This window comes from Schistocerca nitens, chromosome 6, assembly GCF_023898315.1.
Source record: "Schistocerca nitens isolate TAMUIC-IGC-003100 chromosome 6, iqSchNite1.1, whole genome shotgun sequence".
NCBI classification, from domain to species: Eukaryota; Metazoa; Arthropoda; class Insecta; order Orthoptera; family Acrididae; genus Schistocerca; species Schistocerca nitens.
In genome coordinates this window covers 37,701,103-37,720,818 of record NC_064619.1, presented here as the reverse complement: position 1 = coordinate 37,720,818, position 19,716 = coordinate 37,701,103, and the positions used below count along the sequence as shown (strand labels likewise).

Here is a 19,716-nt window from a genome sequence, read left to right as displayed (position 1 = left end):
ATGTAAGTATTTGATTTCCCAGCAGCATTAACTCTTCATTCTCTTTCACAGCAACATTAACTTACTTTCATTCCTGACAAACCATTACTTATCTTTCAAGTATTGATCCACTGAGCATGATTACTTTTATCAGACAACCACTCTACATACTCTTTCACAGCAACATTAACTTACATTCATTCCTGACAAACCATTACTTATCTTTCAAGTATTGATACATTGGGCATGATTACTTTTATCAGACAACCACTGAAGTTGCCCAGTTCCATTACAGAATGAAACTGGAGAAAAAGCTGTGATGGAAGTAAGCCCTTCAATGGTTGCCTGATGATCATCCCAGCCAATGAAGAACAGAAGATTCGCATCTGACTATACATTCACTGTACTAGCTAAACAGAAAATGGGGACTGAGTATGTTTGATTATATGCTGACTAACATGCTGTTAGTAGACTTCATTATTTTTCTGGTGAGCTAAATTAACATGCTGAAGCAACAACAGGTGGTAACTGTTTCATTGGGAGGCATGTTGGCAGCTGTAATAGTCAGGACTGTGAACAAATATCTGATTTGTTGTCTGAAGCACCTTCCACCATTCTTTAACAAACTAATCTCTCACTTTTTGGTGTCATAAACTGGAAATCAGTCAGATTGTTGATATTCATGTAACATGAGTCGACTCAAAAGCTTGTCCAATCAATTTTTTCTGATGAAAAGAGTGATGAAAAGCATCCATTATTTGTTAACTCTGTAAACCCTCGGGGAATTAAGGATTTTCAAATTGTGTTGTAAGTGACAACTTTTATATACGTTGTTAATATTTTAATATTATACTTTATCAATTTCCTTCACAAATGTCAAATACCTTAGGCACACAAAACAAAAAAGATACCGGTAACAGAAAAATATATGCCAAGAGCTTTGTCTTGCCAATGTATCCAACACACCTTGCACACTTACTGGTGATACTATGTGAAATTCGTGGAAGTGACCTATTTAGTTTATATAATGTCACCTCCATGTCGCAAGGTTGTGGACGTGTTCGTTTGATAGTCCACTTTTCATACTGCTTTTCAGGTGTTTTCCCACCTTCAGATGACACAATGTTTTCCTCTTCATCATCTTCATCTCTATACTCTTCATCTGTAATTGTGATTAATTACAACTGTTCAGTTATTTGTTTCACAGCATGATAGATTTGGTATCAAGTTATGATAAAAATAACTTTTGTTAATAATATTCTACATGGCAATGAAGTGGGAAGCAAATCCTAAGATTCATTAGATATAAGGGAATAAGTGGCACAAAATATTGTTTTTATTAACATCTGGGTGTTCATTCATTCATCAATTTCAGTAGATCTTATCCAGTAGCAAAATTGTTTGGGCTGAGGATCATTATGAGAACTCACAACTCTCATATATGTAAAATAAAGAAAAAGCAAGTACTTTTGGAGGGGATTTGGGGGAGGGAACTTGTACATTTTGAGTAACCAGGTCGTGGAATGAGAGTTGATGAAGGGAGCATTAACTGCCAATGTGGCAGCCAGGAAGAGCAGGCTCAGGTAAGCAGTGACCAGGATATGGGATTTTCTCAGTGGGTCCACAAATGCATGGCTGTGGTAGCTGGAGATCACAATGGAGTCTACAATCAATGAAATATAACATGTGTAGGGCATTTTTATGGAAACTACATTAAAGATCTACTAAATATCTACATGCATTATTAGATAGTAAATTAAGCTTCACCAACTGTGTTGCCACTATTAAAGAAAAAATACAAGAAAGAATACCAGTCTTGAAGAGACTAGCTGGAGTAAACTAGGGCTGCACTCAGAACACCTTAAACAAAACAATCAATACAATTATGAAACTTGTTGTTAAATATGGAGGTGAAATGACACCCACAGCACAAAACCAGATACACACTTTGGATAGAATACAGAAGCAAGCACTTTGCATCATAACCAGAACAGTCAAAACTACGCTCACACAAAAAAACTTTCCATCACAAAAGGAATAAAAAATAAGCAATAACAATATTCACCAAAATGAACACCTCACAGAATGCAAACTGGATTGAAATCTGGCCTGAAACATCTTTAAAAACACAAACAACACCTATAGCAGATGAAAAAGTTTTTTGAATAGCCTATATATAAATGTAATTACAGAGGATATCAAAAAAATTGTCAACCTTTTATGTAAATGTAAAAAACCAGTTGATGGTGGAGAATATTACTAAGAATGAGACTTCAAATATTGTTTTAAAGGCAACTGTGATAAAGATGTTACATGACAAATAACCAGAACCAGAATGGCTTAGAATATATAGACAGATCACATATTCATGACAAAGCTGGAGCTGGGGTGCAATGCAAATTGTTTTCTCAACACTCCCCTATTGGTCAGTGTACAATGACATTTTACACTGAAATATATCAATCCAACTAGCAGTTAACATCCTTATATAAAGAACCTACTTATTTACAAAAGCTGTAATATTGGTTACTTCTACAGCAGCCATTCAAGCTACCTCAACAAACCTCTCCACAGGAACAACAACCATAAATGAAAGAAGACAAATCTTAGAGTATATAATGGACAGAAATAAGGAAACAGTGTTTCAATGAATATCTTCACAAGTAGGAATCGACGGAAATGAGAATGTTGACCAATTGGCCAAGAAAGGAAAACATATACAGGGCTATTACAAATGATTGAAGCCATTTCTTAAATTCACTGTAGCTCCATTCATTGACATATGGTCACGACACACTACAGATACGTAGAAAAACTCATAAAGTTTTGTTCGGCTGAAGCCGCACTTCAGGTTTCTGCCGCCAGAGCGCTCGAGAGCGCAGTGAGACAAAATGGCGACAGGAGCCGAGAAAGCGTATGTCGTGCTTGAAATGCACTCACATCAGTCAGTCATAACAGTGCAACGACACTTCAGGACGAAGTTCAACAAAGATCCACCAACTGCTAACTCCATTCGGCGATGGTATGCGCAGTTTAAAGCTTCTGGATGCCTCTGTAAGGGGAAATCAACGGGTCGGCCTGCAGTGAGCGAAGAAACGGTTGAACGTGTGCGGGCAAGTTTCACGTGTAGCCCGCGGAAGTCGACGAATACAGCAAGCAGGGAGCTAAACGTACCACAGCCGATGGTTTGGAAAATCTTACAGAAAAGGTTAAAGCAGAAGCCTTACCGTTTACAATTGCTACAAGCCCTGACACCCGATGACAAAGTCAAACGCTTTCAATTTTCGGTGCGGTTGCAACAGCTCATGGAAGAGGATGCATTCAGTACGAAACTTGTTTTCAGTGATGAAGCAACATTTTTTCTTAATGGTGAAGTGAACAGACACAATGTGCGAATCTGGATGGTAGAGAAACCTCACGCATTCGTGCAGCAAATTCGCAATTCACCAAAAGTTAACGTGTTTTGTGCAATCTCACAGTTTAAAGTTTACGGCCCCTTTTTCTTCTGCGAAAAAAACTTTACAGGACACGTGTATCTGGACATGCTGGAAAATTGGCTCATACCACAACTGGAGACCGACAGCGCCGACTTCATCTTTCAACAGGATGGTGCTCCACCGCACTTCCATCATTATGTTCGGCATTTCTTAAACAGGAGATTGGAAAACCGATGGATCGGTCATGGTGGAGATCATGATCAGCAATTCATGTCATGGCCTCCACGCTCTCCCGACTTAACCCCATGCGATTTCTTTCTGTGGGGGTTATGTGAAAGATTCAGTGTTGAAACCTCCTCTACCAAGAAATGTGCCAGAACTGCGAGCTCACATCAACGATGCTTTCGAACTCATTGATGGGGACATGCTGTGCCAAGTGTGGGAGGAACTTGATTATCGGCTTGATGTCTGCCGAATCACTAAAGGGGCACATACCGAACATTTGTGAATGCCTAAAAAGACTTTTTGAGTTTTTGTATGTGTGTGCAAAGCATTGTGAAAATATCTCAAATAATAAAGTTATTGTAGAGTGTGAAATCGCTTCAATCATTTGTAATAACCCTGTAGAAGCTAACAAAAAATCCATTCCAAATGACACACTTAAGAAATTTATTCACAAGATAATTATGGAATCCCAAATTACCCCATATTACTAAGTAAATCAAAAAAGAACATTAAGAAAACATACAAGACTGTTGGGTGCTATTCAGTAATAAACTGAGGAAGGAAGTAGTATCCAACTTTTGATTAATAACGGAACCTGATTGCCTAGCCCAACATTTAAACAGGATAGGAGTTCTTCTCACAAACAAATGTCATATTTGCAGAATTATTGTTATGAATTCAGGTCGTTTACTGATATGCTCAGGACTGGAAGCAGAAGACAGAAGGAAGGCAACATCTGCAGGTTATGCGGGATGCCAGAAATTACAAGTTGTAACTGTCTGCAACATTTGTTTTGCTATTACATTTACTTATCTTAATTATTCTGTACATCTGCATATTTTACTAAGTTGCCACAAATTTTATCTTATAACTTTTCTGCAGCTTATGTCATATATTATTATTATTATTATTATTATTATTATTATTATTACTACTACTATTTTCAAAGTAATTTTGTATGAAACTATGCAGTAAGATGTTAAATAATTATGGCAGAAGAAAAATTATGGTGGAACATTCCATCGATTAAATAATTATGAATTACATTTTAATAAGGCCACATGTAACAACAGTGACAACAATATTACAGACTTACAAACATGACACAATAAAACATGATACACCACAAAATTCTTGGTAAAGAGATGAACACATTGCAACATGAAACATAATAATATGACACATATTAAGCAAGTTACAACTGTTTTTAATTATGAATATAATGCTCAATAAAAGAAATTAATAACAATTAAACCATTGGAATGATCATGTCATATGAAGACACTTCAAATCTTGCATGTATATCAAAAGTTACAGGCAATTTTATAAATGTGCTGCAGCTATAAATTCACCAAAAGCTACGTGTAGCATGAGGGCAGTATGAGTTACCTAGTTCCTCACCTAATCATTCTGAGTAATGACTGCCTATGGTTAACTATTAGATAAAATTTAAGAGATTACTTATATAAATGGCCACCAACAGAAATTATATTAAAGCTCTACTGAAGTGTGAATAATAAAAAGTAACAAATGTGTATAAAAGAAAAGGTATCTGTAGGGCAGAAGAGTTCTCTTTCTTCAAACTGGCCATATTTATTTCCTAATTTTCGCATAACTCTTGCATTACCAGATGTAATCATGTTTATGAATTTTGCTAATAACTTAATAACTTACATAATACTATATTGTTTTTGTAATGAGAGGTTTCAAAATGACAGTAATAATTGTGTATTGTTCTAATAATACAAATATAAGTGAAAAGGCTATTTACAATTTGTACAGAAACCAGATGGCAGTTATAAGAGTAGAGGGACATGAAAGGGAAGCAGTGGTTGGGAAGGGAGTGAGACAGGGTTGTAGCCTCTCCCCGATGTTATTCAATCTGTATATTGAGCAAGCAGTAAAGGAAACAAAAGAAAAATTCGGAGTAGGTATTAAAATCCATGGAGAAGAAATAAAAACTTTGAGGTTCGCCGATGACATTGTAATTCTGTCAGAGACAGCAAATGACTTGGAAGAGCAGTTGAACGGAATGGATGGTGTCTTGAAAGGAGGATATAAGATGAACATCAACAAAAGCAAAACGAGGATAATGGAATGTAGTCGAATTAAGTCGGGTGATGTTGAGGGTATTAGATTAGGGAAATGAGACACTTAAAGTAGTAAAGGAGTTTTGCTATTTGGGGAGCAAAATAACTGATGATGGTCGAAGTAGAGAGGATATAAAATGTAGACTGGCAATGGCAAGGAAAGCGTTTCTGAAGAAGAGAAATTTGTTAACATCGAGTACAGATTTAAGTGTCAGGAAGTCATTTCTGAAAGTATTTGTGTGGAGTGTAGCCATGTATGGAAGTGAAACATGGACGGTAAATAGTTTGGACAAGAAGAGAATAGAAGCTTTCGAAATGTGGTGCTACAGAAGAATGCTGAAGATTAGATGGGTAGATCACATAACTAATGAGGAGGTACTGAATAGGATTGGGGAGAAGAGAAGTTTGTGGCACAACTTGACCAGAAGAAGGGATCGGTTGGTGGGACATGTTCTGAGGCATCAAGGGATCACCAATTTAGTATTGGAGGGCAGCGTGGAGGGTAAAAATCGTAGAGGGAGACCAAGAGATGAATACACTAAGCAGATTCAGAAGGATGTAGGTTGCAGTAGGTACTGGGAGATGAAGAAGCTTGCACAGGATAGAGTAGCATGGAGAGCTGCATCAAACCAGTCTCAGGACTGAAGACCACAACAACAACAAGTGAAAATAGTCTTAGTCTTGAATAGTGGTCATTGTTTCAAAATTTATCTATATCCTCATCCTTTTCAAGCCAAAATTCGGTGCACGGCAGAGGGTACGTTGCACTACTACTACTACTACTACTACTACTACAACTAGTCATTTCCCTTTCTGTTTCACTTGCAAACCAAGTGAGGAGAAGTGTACATAACAATCCTTTATTAACAGTGTGAAAATATAATGGAGGAGTGTGCTTAGTATAGAAATATCCACACTTAACAAACAGAGAGAAATGGAGAAAGACAGAGCAGGTTGTATTGACAAATTGCTGGTTGAATTCAAACAAGTGAAGTACTTTAGTTCCATGGACTTAACTTCGGGATATTGGCAGGCAAGACTGCATGAATATTTGACTCAGTACACTGCATTTCTGTTTGATGAAAAGTCGTACCAATTTAGAGTTCTATCTTTTAGGTTAACATCTCTGTAGCAGTGTTTATACATGCACTGGATGCAGTTTTAAGTAATGAACTACTACAGGAATTAATCTTATAGCTATTTGATATGTTACTGGTTTCTAGGACCTGGGAATAACATAGTAAATTATTAACTAAAACCTTACAAAAATTTTATGAAAATGGTATTTCTATTAAACTACTGGAATCACACTCTGGTAAACAAGAACTGAAATTCTTATCATATCTAGTAGGAATACAAGAATAAAACCACATCCAGAATGATAAGAGTAGTCAAGGACAGTCCAGAACCTAGAAATGTGAAACAATTACATTCTTCTTTAGGACTGGAAGGATTTTAATGGCATCTTATAAAGGTCAGCTTATGAATGATTCCAGAGTGTCGCCCTTATTAAAAGAAAGGTCAAAGTGGATATGGGATGCATTGAAAGCCTTTCAAAATATCAAACAAGCCTTATTAGATGCACCTTGTCGTCTTGTCCAAAGAATGGGGTGCCAAAGCAAGGCTGGCACCTCACAATGAAACCACAGAAAATAAAGGTCACTGCATGCTGCACTGCTGAATGAGAAATGCCAGTGTAGCCATGCCTCCTAGATCTTTGGAACACCACTATAATTAATGGACCTACCAGTGTGTTAAGTATCTTAGGCAGAACTTTATATGAACATTATATCAATTATACTCCAAATTAAGAGTCTTGTAAATTTGACTGTTACAAATAATACTCAGAGATAGTTATAAATACCCAGAACATTCCTGTGGAACTGGATTTTACCAAGTTAAGTAGATCTTCATATCTATATTGTAATAAAGTGAACTAATATTTTCAAACAATGGAAAATCCAGGATGGAATGTAACAATATTATGAAAAGGAAAGTTGCTACTCACTATATAGCGGAGATGCTGAGTAGCAGATAGGCACATAGGCACAACGAAAAGACTGTCTACTGCAACTGTTTCTGGAAGTTTCTACTTTGTGACAGTCTTTTTGTTGTGCCTATCTGCAACTCAGGATCTCCGCTATATGGTGGGTAGCAACTTTCCTTTTCATAATATTGAGCTAATATTTTAAGTTTTATAGTTCCAACCAATCTCCTCCCAAAGCAAACTAAAGAACCCACTATTGTACTGCCAAGTGCATTTTCCTATGGCACAACACACTTATACTAAAACACCCAGTGATGCTCAAAACATTTACATTCATGATGGATGCCTCAGAAGATGGCATGATATGTGAATTATTTCAGGGTGAATGTGACCCTAATTTATGACACCATAGTACCATTGCCTTTGCAAGTAGGATTTTAAATAATGAGTTAAATACAGGTACTGTAAAGGGGCTATTAGCTATTGGATGGAGCATACAAAAATTTCAAGTACTGATTTGGGGATCTGAATTAGTTATCTATACTGATTATCAAATGTTGGCTTTCCTTATGGAAAGTAGATGAATACATAACTGATTAATGGGACTGGGTGTTATTCTTACAGGAATTTTAGGTATAAATTAATTACATAAAAGGATCACAAAATAAAGCACCAGATGGATTAACATGACTCTCATTAGGAATTAATGAAATGATCAGAACAGAAGAACTTGGGGTTATTTTTGGTACAAACTTTTTAGCAGCAAGTTATACCAATAACATAGTAAGAAAGTTAAACAATGGAAAATCCAGGATGAAAAGAAAAGTGGGAAGATCAGTTTGGATTCCGCAGAAATGTTGGAACACGTAAGGCAATACTGACCCTACGACTTATCTTAGTAAATAGATTAAGGAGAGGCAAACCTACGTTTCTAGCATTTGTAGACTTAGAGAAAGCTTTCGACATTATTGACTGGAGTACTCTCTTTCAAATTCTAAGGATGGCAGGGGAAAATACAGGGAACGAAAGGCTATTTACAATTTGTACAGAAAACAGATGGCAGTTATAAGAGTCGAGGGGCATGAAAGGGAAGCACTGGTTTGGAAGGGAGTGAGACAGGGTTGTAGCCTGTCCCTGATGTTATTCAATCTGTATATTGAGCAAGCAGTAAAGGAAACAAAAGAAAAATTTGGAGTAGGTATTAAATTCCATGGAGAAGAAATAAAAATGTTGAGGTTCGCCGATGACATTGTAATTCGGTCAGAGACAGCAAAGGACTTGGAAGAGCAATTTAACGGAATGGACAGTGTCTTGAAAGGAGGATATAAGCTGAACATCAACAAAAGCAAGACGAGGATAATGGAATGTGGTCAAATTAAGTCAGGTGATGCTGAGGGAATTAAATTAGGAAATGAGACACTTAAAGTAGTAAAGGAGTTTTGCTATTTGGGGAGCAAAATAACTGATGATGGTCGAAGTAGAGAGGATATAAAATGTAGACTGGCAATGGCAAGGAAAGCGTTTCTGAAGAAGAGAAATTTGTTAACATCGAGTATAGATTTAAGTATTAGGAAGTCGTCTCTGAAAGAATTTATATGGAATGTAGCCATGTATGGAAGTGAAACATGGATGATAAATAGTTCGGACAAGAGGAGAATAGAAGCTTTTGAAATGTGGTGCTACAGAAGAATGCTGAAGATTAGATGGGTAGATCACGTAACTAATGAGGAGGTATGAATAGAATTGGGGAGAAGAGGAGTTTGTGGCACAACTTGACAAGAAGAAGGGATCGGTTGGTAGGACATGTTCTGAGGCATCAAGGGATCACCAATTTAGCATTGGAGGGCAGCGTGGAGGGTAAAAATCGTATAGGGAGACTAAGAGATGAATACACTAAGCAGATTCAGAAGGATGTAGGTTGCAGTAGGTACTGGGAGATGAAGAAGCTTGCACAGGATAGAGTAGCATGGAGAGCTGCATCAAATCAGTCTCAGGACTGAAGACAACAACAACATTAACCATATAGCGGAGATGCTGAGTCACAGATTGGCACAACAAAACGACTGTCACAAATAAAGTAAACGATAGACAGGTGCGTGCACACAACACACAACACACAACACACACACACACACACACACACACACACACACACACACACACACACACATGACTGCAGTCTCAGACAACTGAAAGCATACTTCGAGCATTAGCAGCAGTGCATGATGGGAGTGGCAACTGGGTGGGGGTGAGGAGGAGGCTGGGGCAGGGAGGGGGAGGGATAGTACAGTGGGGGTGGCAGACAGTGAAGCTTTACAGGTTATACACAGGGCAGCGGAGAGGTGGGGAGGGGGAAGTATCGGAAAAGGAGAGAAATAAAAAGACTGGGTGTGATCATAGAATGATGGCTGCGTAGTGGTGGAATGGGAACAGGGAAGGGGCTGGATGGGTGAGGACAGTGACGAACGAAGGTTGAGGCCAGGAGGTTTACGGGAATGTAAGATGTATTGCAGGGAAAGTTTCCACCTGCACAATTCAGAAAAGCTGGTGTTGGTGGGAAGGATCCATGTGGCACAGGCTGTGAAGCTGCCTTCCATCTAACCTGCAGCACTTCACTGTCTGACACCCCCACCATACTATCCCTCCACCTCCCCACCCTGTTTCCTCCTTACCCCCACCCAGTCGCCACTCCCATCACGCACAAGTGCTGCTGCTTGCAGTGAGGTTTCAATTGTCTGAGACTGCAGTCGTGTGTGTGAGTTGCATTTGACTGTGTGTGTGTGTGTGTGTGTGTGTGTGTGTGTGTGTGTGTGTGTGTGTGTTCTATTGTTGAGGAAGGCTTCATTTGTGACAGTCTTTTTGCTGTGCCAATCTGCAACTCATCATCTCCATGGTGAGTAGCAGTTTTCTTTTTCATAATATTGTTATAGTAAGAAAGTTAGCTTTAAGAATAAAGCAATTTGTCTGGACAGATGAGTATTTTGGAGAGGAGCTTCAATTATGTGAGCAGACATTGTGTCTGCCAGAAGAAAAATCTTTGTGGTTTGTGAGAGAAAATATTTTGTTCTGGAGGTTAAATGAAAAGGAACTGCCTTGGAAACTATGTATTCCACAAATAGTAGAAGAAGATTTAATATGGTTTACACAGAGAAAGTACAGACATTTTGATATTCATAAATACACCAAGCATGTGAGTAAATTCTATTATTTTAAAAATTTACGCAGAAAGGTAATAAAAGTATTAATAATCTATGAAGTCTGTCAAAAAGTTAGAGAGGACATCAATAGCATATCATATTAACCGTATCTGAAAGCACTGCAAGTGTTACACGATCTGACTGTTGCAGATGACTCACAGCCAGATCTAAACTTCCATATGTCGTCAACTGTGTGTCTCCAACGTGTACTTATACATACATTACATATATTCTCATCCAGGGGAGACATTTTAATTGAAAGTTTCTTTCCAGCGTTGGTGGATAAATAGAATATTGCAGTGCCTGTATTGTTCAGAAGTACAATGTTATGTTCCTTCGGGACATGCATGTACTTTTGAAGGAACAGGCACTGTGGTGGTTACAGCCAAAATGAAATCCATGAAATGTATTCACAGATGTGAATATGGATAACCATCAGCTGCATAATGTAATGACAATAATGAAAATTTGTGCTGGACTGGGACTTGAAAAGGGATTTCCCACTAATGTGAGCAGTTGCCTTACCACTAGGCAATCTGAGCATGCATCAGACCCACACTTCCGTATGTTGCAAACCATGTGTCTAAAAACTGTGCTCTTACTTCCATTATGTGTATTCCCCTACAAGGTAAATATTTTAATTCAAAGTCACTTGCCCCATGTCAGCTGATAAATACAATGTTGCAGAACCTGTATTGTTCAGCGGGTTGATGCATTGTTGCTTCAGAAAATCATGCAAGTCCAAAGGAACATTCATTCTACTTCTGAACAATTCAGGCACTGCAATATCATATACAGTATTAATGAAGAACTATCACCCGAGCTCAGGGTTTAAGGAAATAAACTAGTGAATTTTTCCCATGTTATCCGGAACCCTTTGAAGTAACAGGTACTCCACAGCTGTTAGCGGTGTACCTGGCAAACCCTAAAATGGGGCACGGAAAAAATGGTTCAAATGGCTCTGAGCACTTTGGGACTTAACTACTGAGGTCATCAGTCCCCTAGAACTTAGAACTACTTAAACCTAACTAACCTAAGGACATCACACGCACCCATGCCCGAGGCAGGATTCGAACCTGCAACCTTAGCGGTCGCACAGTTCCAGACTGTAGCGGAGCACGGAAAAGTTTTATTTAATATTGATATTAAAGTTTGACACACCTCTCCATGCTACTCTATCCTGTGCAAGCTTCTTCATCTCCCAGTACGTACTGCACCCTACATCCCTCTGAATCTGTTAGTGTATTCATCTCTTGGTCTCCTTCTACGATTTTTATCCTCCACACTGCCCTCCAATACTAAACTGGTGATCCCTTGATGCCTCAGAACATGTCCTACCAACCGATCCCTTCTTCTTGTCAAGTTGTGCCACAAACTCCTCTTCTCCCCAAACCTATTCAGTACCTCCTCATTAGTTATGTGATCTACCTATCTAATCTTCAGCATTCTTCTGTAGCACCACATTTCAAAAGCTTCTATTCTCTTCTTGTCCAAACTATTTATCGTCCATGTTTCACTTCCATACATGGCTACACTCCATACAAATACTTTCAGAAACAACTTCCTGACACTTAAATCTATACTTGATGTTAACAAATTTCTCTTCTTCAGAAACACTATCCTTGCCATTGCCAGTCTACATTTTATATCCTCTCTACTTCGACCATCACCAGTTATTTTGCTCCCCAAATAGCAAAACTCCTTTACTACTTTAAGTGTCTCATTTCCTAATCTAATTCCCTCACCATCACCCGACTTAATTTGGCTACATTCCATTATCCTCGTTTTGCTTTTGTTGATGTTCATCTTATATCCTCCTTTCAAGACACTGTCCATCCCTTTCAACTGCTCTTCCAAGTCCTTTTGCTGTCTCTGACAGAATTACAATGTCATCGGCGAACCTCAAAGTTTTTATTTCTTCTCCATGGATTTTAATACCTACTCCGAATTTTTCTTTTGTTTCCTTTACTGCTTGCTCAATATACAGATTGAATAACATCGGGGAGAGGCTACAACCCTGTCTCACTCCCTTCCAAACCAGTGCTTCCCTTTCATGCCCCTCGATTCTTATAACTGCCATCTGGTTTCTGTACAAATTGTAAATAGCCTTTCGCTCCATGTATTTTACCCCTGCCACCTTCAGAATTGGAAAGAGAGTATTCCAGTCAACATTGTCAAAAGCTTTCTCTAAGTCTACAAATGCTAGAAACGTAGGTTTGCCTTTTCTTGATCTAGCTTCTAAAATAAGTCGTAGGGTCAGTATTGCCTCATGTGTTCCCGTATTTCTACAGAATCCAAACTGATCTTCCCGAAGGTCAGCTTCTACTAGTTTTTCCATTCGTCTGTAAAGAATACACATTAGTATTTTGCAGCCGTGACTTATTAAACTGATAGTTCGGTAATTTTCACATTTGTCAACGCCTGCTTTCTTTGGGATTGGAATTATTATATTCTTCTTGAAGTCTGAGGGTATTTCGCCTGTCCCATACATTTTGCTCACCAGATGGTAGAGTTTTGTCAGGACTGGCTCTCCCAAGGCTGTCAGTAGTTCTAATGAAATGTTGTCTACTCCCGGGGCCTTGTTTCGACTCAGGTCTTTCAGTGCCCTATCAAACTCTTCACGCAGTATCATATCTCCCATTTCATCTTCATCTACATCCTCTTCCATTTCTATAACATTGCCCTCAAGTACATCACCCATGTATAGACCCTCTATATACTCCTTCCACCTTTCTGCTTTCCCTTCTTTGCTTAGAACTGGGTTTCCATCTGAGCTCTTGATATTCATATAAGTCGTTCTCTTTTCTCCAAAGGTGTCTTTAATTTTCCTGTAGGCAGTGTCTATCTTACCCCTAGTGAGATAAGCCTCTACATCCTTACATTTGTCCTCTAGCCATGCCTGCTTAGCCATTTTGCACTTCTTGTCGATCTCATTTTTGAGACGTTTGTATTCCTTTTTGCCTGCTTCATTTACTGCATTTTTATATTTTCTCCTTTTGTCAATTAAATTCAATATTTCTTCTGTCACCCAAGGATTTCTACTAGCCCTCATCTTTTTATCTACTTGATCCTCTGCTGCCTTCACTACTTCATCCCTCAAAGCTACCCATTCTTCTTCTACTGTATTTCTTTCCCCCATTCTTGTCAATTGTTCCCTTATGCTCTCCCTGAAACTCTGTACAACCTCTGGTTTAGTCAGTTTATCCAGGTCCCATCTCCTTAAATTCCCACCTTTTTGCAGTTTCTTCAGTTTTAATCTACAGTTATAACCAATAGATTGTGCTCAGAGTCCCCACATCTGCCCCTGGAAATGTCTTACAATTTAAAACCTGGTTCCTAAATCTCTGTCTTACTATTATATAATCTATCTGAAACCTGTCAGTATCTCCAGGCTACTTCCATGTATACAATCTTCTTTTATGATTCTTGAACCAAGTGTTAGCTATGATTAAGTTGTGCTCTGTGCAAAATTCCACCAGGCGGCTTCCTCTTTCATTTCTTACCCCCAATCCATATTCACCTACTATGTTTCCTTCCCTCCCGTTTCCTACTACCGAATTCCAGTCACCCATGACTATTAAATTTTCATCTTACTTCACTATCCGAATAATTTCTTTTATTTCATCATACATTTCTTCAATTTATTCGTCTCTTGCAGAGCTAGTTGGCATACAGACTTGTACTACTGTTGTAGGTGTGGGCTTCGTGTCTATCTTGGCCACAACAATGCGTTCGCTGTGCTGTTTGTAGCAGCTTACTCGCATTCCTATTGTTTTATTCATTATTAAACCTACTCCTGCATTACCCCTATTTGATTTTGTATTTTAACCCTGTATTCACCTGACCAAAAGTCTTGTGCCTCCTGCCACCGAACTTCACTAATTCCCACTATATCCAACTTTAACCCATCCATTTCCCTTTTTAAATTTTCTAACCTACCTGCCCGATTAAGGGATTTGACATTCCACGCTCCGATCCGTAGAACGCCAGTTTACTTTCTCCTGATAACGACGTCCTCTTGAGTAGTATCCGCCCAGACATCTGAATGGGGGACTATTTTACCTCCGGAATATTTTACCCAAGAGGACGCCATCATCATTTATCCATACAGTAAAGCTGCATACCCTCGGGAAAAATTACGGCCGTAGTTTCCCCTTGCTTTCAGCCGTTCGCAGTACCAGCACAGCAAGGCCATTTTGGTTAGTGTTACAAGTCCAGATCAGTCAATCATCCAGACTGTTGCCCCTGCAACTACTGAAAAGGCAGCTGCCCCTCTTCAGGAACCACACGTTTGTCTGGCCTCTCAACAGATACCCCTCCTTTGTGGTTGCACCTACGGTATGGCTATCTGTATCGTTGAGGCACGCAAGCCTCCCCACCAACGGCAAGGTCTATGGTTCATAGGGGGATTGATATGATAAATAGGGGGATTGATATGATAAAGAAGTTTAAATCCCCAGGAGAATATGAGATCTTTGCAGGTTCGCTGGGTTGACATGTTGGGTATCCAAGATACCTGTTTTAGTATCCTGTATTTCGTTTTCCATGGAGTAATAATTTCTACTCTTTCTCTCCTGGTGTCTTTACCCTAACTCCATCTCCTACTGTCCTATCCTAAAGGTAAATATGATTAATGAGGGTTTTATATAAACCTATAAGGTGTAAGGTAATAATAAAAGTATGTTACTTAAGATCAAAGCATGAAAGATATACACTAGACAGTGATGATTATGAGCAACATAAAGATTTGTGATTTCTTTTAAAGTGTGAATATGAGAGCCTGGTCACACACACAAGCAATAAAGCACAGCAAATTTTATGCAAATATTTCTTTTCTTTATTGAAAGGATAATTTGTTTGTTTAACTGTAATTACAAGTCTTTAGAGGTACGACATGATAGCGATTCACATGAACAGGGAGAAGAAGAAGAAGAGAAAAGAAACCATTCCCAAAGTGTAGTAGACTTGTGAACATGTACATGAATAAGTGGTAGTTTAGCAAGTGAAATGTTATGTCACTGTAATGGTAAAATAATGCTAAGACTGTAGTCAGTTTATCGGCATCAAGGGAAAGTTAAAACTCCAAGGAGAAATTGCTTCAAATAAATGATTATGGGACAGGGTACGGTACACTGGTTATTACTGGTTTTTTGGGATGCAGTGTACCACATACTATAGATGTGTTGCAGAGGAAATGGTAGGTGAACCCATGTAAAGGATAACCTATGCCTAGGTTAGCTTAATTCATGGAAGGGATGGCCTAACTGCTTGGGGAGAGTAGGTTTGGGAGAAACACTCTAGCAACATAAGAATGATATGTGACTGAGAAGTATCTTTTCACAGAGGAAGAAATAAGAAGTTTTTATGGAGATAAGAAACTGTCATGTAATTGTAGTTCCCATTTGTGAAGGATTCGCCAAACTGGCAGAGTATAAAGACACTTACCTCGATAGTGCTGATTTATGACAGAGCCTTTTCCGAATGTGCTTCAAATAATAGAAGTCTGAGATTTGCAGTTATAACAATAGGCAATGATGACCTTTCATCATATAGCTCTTTGAGTGTGATAGAGCCAAGGATTTGTAAAAGGAATATAAGTAATCTATACATGGGTGTCTAGTAAAGTTATGAAATATTACAAAGATTACATAATTTAGAAGAAAAAGACTACACATATGTGGTCAATGTCAAGTGAATAAAAGTAAAATGAACTTGTTAATTTGTTTTCATATCTGTACTCAAGGGTATGTCTTTGACAGTAGAGTAACTTACAGACTGATAAAAGGAGAAATGCTACTCATTATCTGTTTGAGAAAAGAACAAAAATAAAGAAAACTCAATGGAAGCTCTTCACAGATTTCATGATAACATTATAAAATGAAACAAACTCAAGAAAATGAGAGAACTAACATGCACTACATAGATAAAGAAACCTATATAATTAAGACATATAAACTATAGGAACAAGATAATAAAAGATATGTATTGTTAGAGGAATTATACAAATTTTTTTGAAAGAGTAGTGTGTGTAACTACAGCATATCCAAGCTAAAATGAACTCATTATCTTTATGAGGAAATGAAGAGACTGTGGAATACATTGTAAAACAAATGTTTAAATAAGAGATACTTAAACAGATGTTCTGTAGAGAAGACACTTAGAAACACGAAGTGGTGAAAGAATGTTCTAATTTTTTAGTAAGCAAAGGACCCATGTCTTGAATAAGTTTGTGGATGTGAATGCAAATTATATGCATGGCATTAGAGAGAATTATATTGATAATCATTAGTGTTATATGAATTTGTTTTCAATGAATTCCAAGTTGTTTTAGTAAGATAAGCGGAAAACCCTTCACGAGATCTCTCATATCTATAGCGGGATGTGTGATGTGATATGTCAGTTTTGATAAAAGGATATATCACATGTCTTGAGCATTCATAACAATGAAAGATGCTCATCAGATTTGATGGTTTTTTGGTTGATTGGGGGAGGGGACCAAAGAGCGGGTCATCGGTCCCATGATGGTGGCAGAAACCAAGGAAGGAACAATACAAACAGCATAGTTCAGTCAAGGGGAAGGGAAAATGGGGAAGCAAAGAGGTAAAAGGAACATCAGGGCAGCAGTGAGAGTAGGGACCAGGAGGAGTGGGAGTGGGAGGGGGGGGGGGGGAGGCGGCGAGAGTGGGGGCCCCCAGAAATGCTATGTGTTTTTGGGGCACCAGCACCACTAGTGTCCCTTTCTGATCCCCACACCTTACCATGACCACAACACAACAGGGGCAACTCCAGGCAAAGAAGACACGAGAAAAGGGGAACAAAACGGCACAAAAAACCAGAAAAAACACAGGGAAACAAGGGAGGGGAGGGGAGGGAACCTGGCTGGTGTGGAGGCAACACCGAGGCCTCCAAAATCAACGTCAATGCTAACCAAAGGACTCCAGTTCCAGAGGGGAATTCAGATACGTACTGAAATGACAAACCATTTTCACAAAGAAAACTGGGGAGGATCATTCTCTAATACACAGGATAAGGAAAGTGGAAAGACAATTTAGTGCAAAGGACCAAAAGGCAGGGACAGATCAGCAAAATATGGATCACCATGAGGGGGCACTCACAATAAAAAAGGATGAGTTTGGGAGTGGCTCGTTGCAAAGTAAAACCCCATGAGTCAACCTAATACAAAAATGGTAGATCACCGCTGGGAGAGGTAGAGGGAAAAACATCATGTAGAGGGATTTCCTTGACTGCACAAAGGTTATCGATGGTTATTAGGGGGGAGGGGGGGAGTCGAGTCAGCCCATGTTTGTGCAAAGAGGGGTTTGATGTAATGTTGTAAATCTGTCCCCTAGAGGAGTCACAGAGAATTCTACATCTACACAGATATTCTGCAAACCACTGTAAGGTGCATGGTGGAGGGTACCCTGTACCACTACTTGTCATTTCCCCTCCTTTTCCACTCGTCGCAAATAGAGTGAGGGAAAAATGACTGTCTGTATGCCTCCATATGAGCCCTAATTTCTTGTACCTTATGCTCATGGTCCTTATGCACCATTTAAATTTTCTCAATAGTGTTTCCCAAAGACAATGCCGCCTTCTCTCCACAGATTCCCATTTGAGTTCCAGAACCATCTCCATATCACTTACTTTTTTTTTAACCTACTGGTAACAAATCTAGCAGCCCTTCTCTGAATTGCTTCAATGTCTTCCTTCAATCCAACGTGGTACAGATCCCAAACATTTGAGCAGTACTCGAGAATAGGTCGCACCAGTGCCCTATATGTGATTTCCTTTACAGGTGAACCACTCTTTCCTAAAATTCCCCCAATAAACCAAAGTCGACATATTTGCCTTCCCCAGCACAGTTTCACGTGCTTGTTTCATCTCATATTGCTTTGCAACATTATGCCCAGATATTTAAATGAATTGACTGTGTCAAATGGACACTAGTAATAATGTACCCAAACATTACAGGTTTGTTCTTTCTACTCATCTGCATTAACTTACATTTTTCCACATTTTCGCTGCCATTCATCACACCAACTGGAAATTTTGTCTAAGTCATCTTGTATCTTCCTAAAGACATGCAACTTTGACACCTTACTGTCCACCACAGCATCACAGCAAACAACTGTAGACTGCTGCCCACCCTATCCACCAAATCATTTATGTATACAGAGAACAACAGCAGTCCTATCACACTTCCCTTGGGCACTCCTGATGATTCCCTTTTCTCTGACAAACACTCATCATCGAAAACAACATACTGGGTTTTATTATTTCAGAAGTCTCCAAGCCACTCACATATTTGTGAACTTATTCCATATACTCGTACCTTTGTTAACAGCCTGCAATGGGCCACCATGTCAAACACTTTCTGGAAATCTAGAAATATGGAATCTGCCTGTTGCCCTTCACTCATAGTTCTCAGTGTGTCACATGAGAAAAGGGCATGCTGAGTATCACAGGAGCGATGCCTCCTAAAACCACACTGATATGTGGACATAGCTGCTTAGCCTCATGAAAATTTATTGTATTCAAACCAAGAATGTGTTCAAGGATTTTGCAGCAAACTGAAGTTAGGGATATTGGTCTGTAATTTTGCAGGTCTGTTCTTTTACCTTTCTTATATACTGAAGTTACCTGAACTTTTTTGCAGTTGCTTGGGACTTTGTGCTGGGTGAGAGATTCACAATAAATGCAAGCTAGGTAAGGGGCCAATGCCGTACAGTACTCTTTGTAAAATCAAACTGGGATTCCAACCAGACTTGGTGATTTATTTGTTTTCAAATCTTTAAGTTGCT

The 19,716-nt window shown here is 38.8% G+C and overlaps 1 protein-coding gene across 3 annotated transcripts in view; it reads right to left on the bottom strand.

The window, feature by feature from the left end:
• The window catches only part of LOC126262486 (voltage-dependent calcium channel subunit alpha-2/delta-3), an 823,568-nt gene that overhangs the window by 14,233 nt on the left and 789,619 nt on the right, over positions 1-19,716 (bottom strand). For all 3 annotated transcript variants that reach the window (XM_049959148.1, XM_049959149.1, XM_049959150.1), the window contains one exon: positions 946-1,141. In XM_049959148.1, coding sequence (XP_049815105.1) covers positions 946-1,141 — 196 coding nt within the window. The remainder of the gene's footprint in view (positions 1-945; positions 1,142-19,716) is intronic.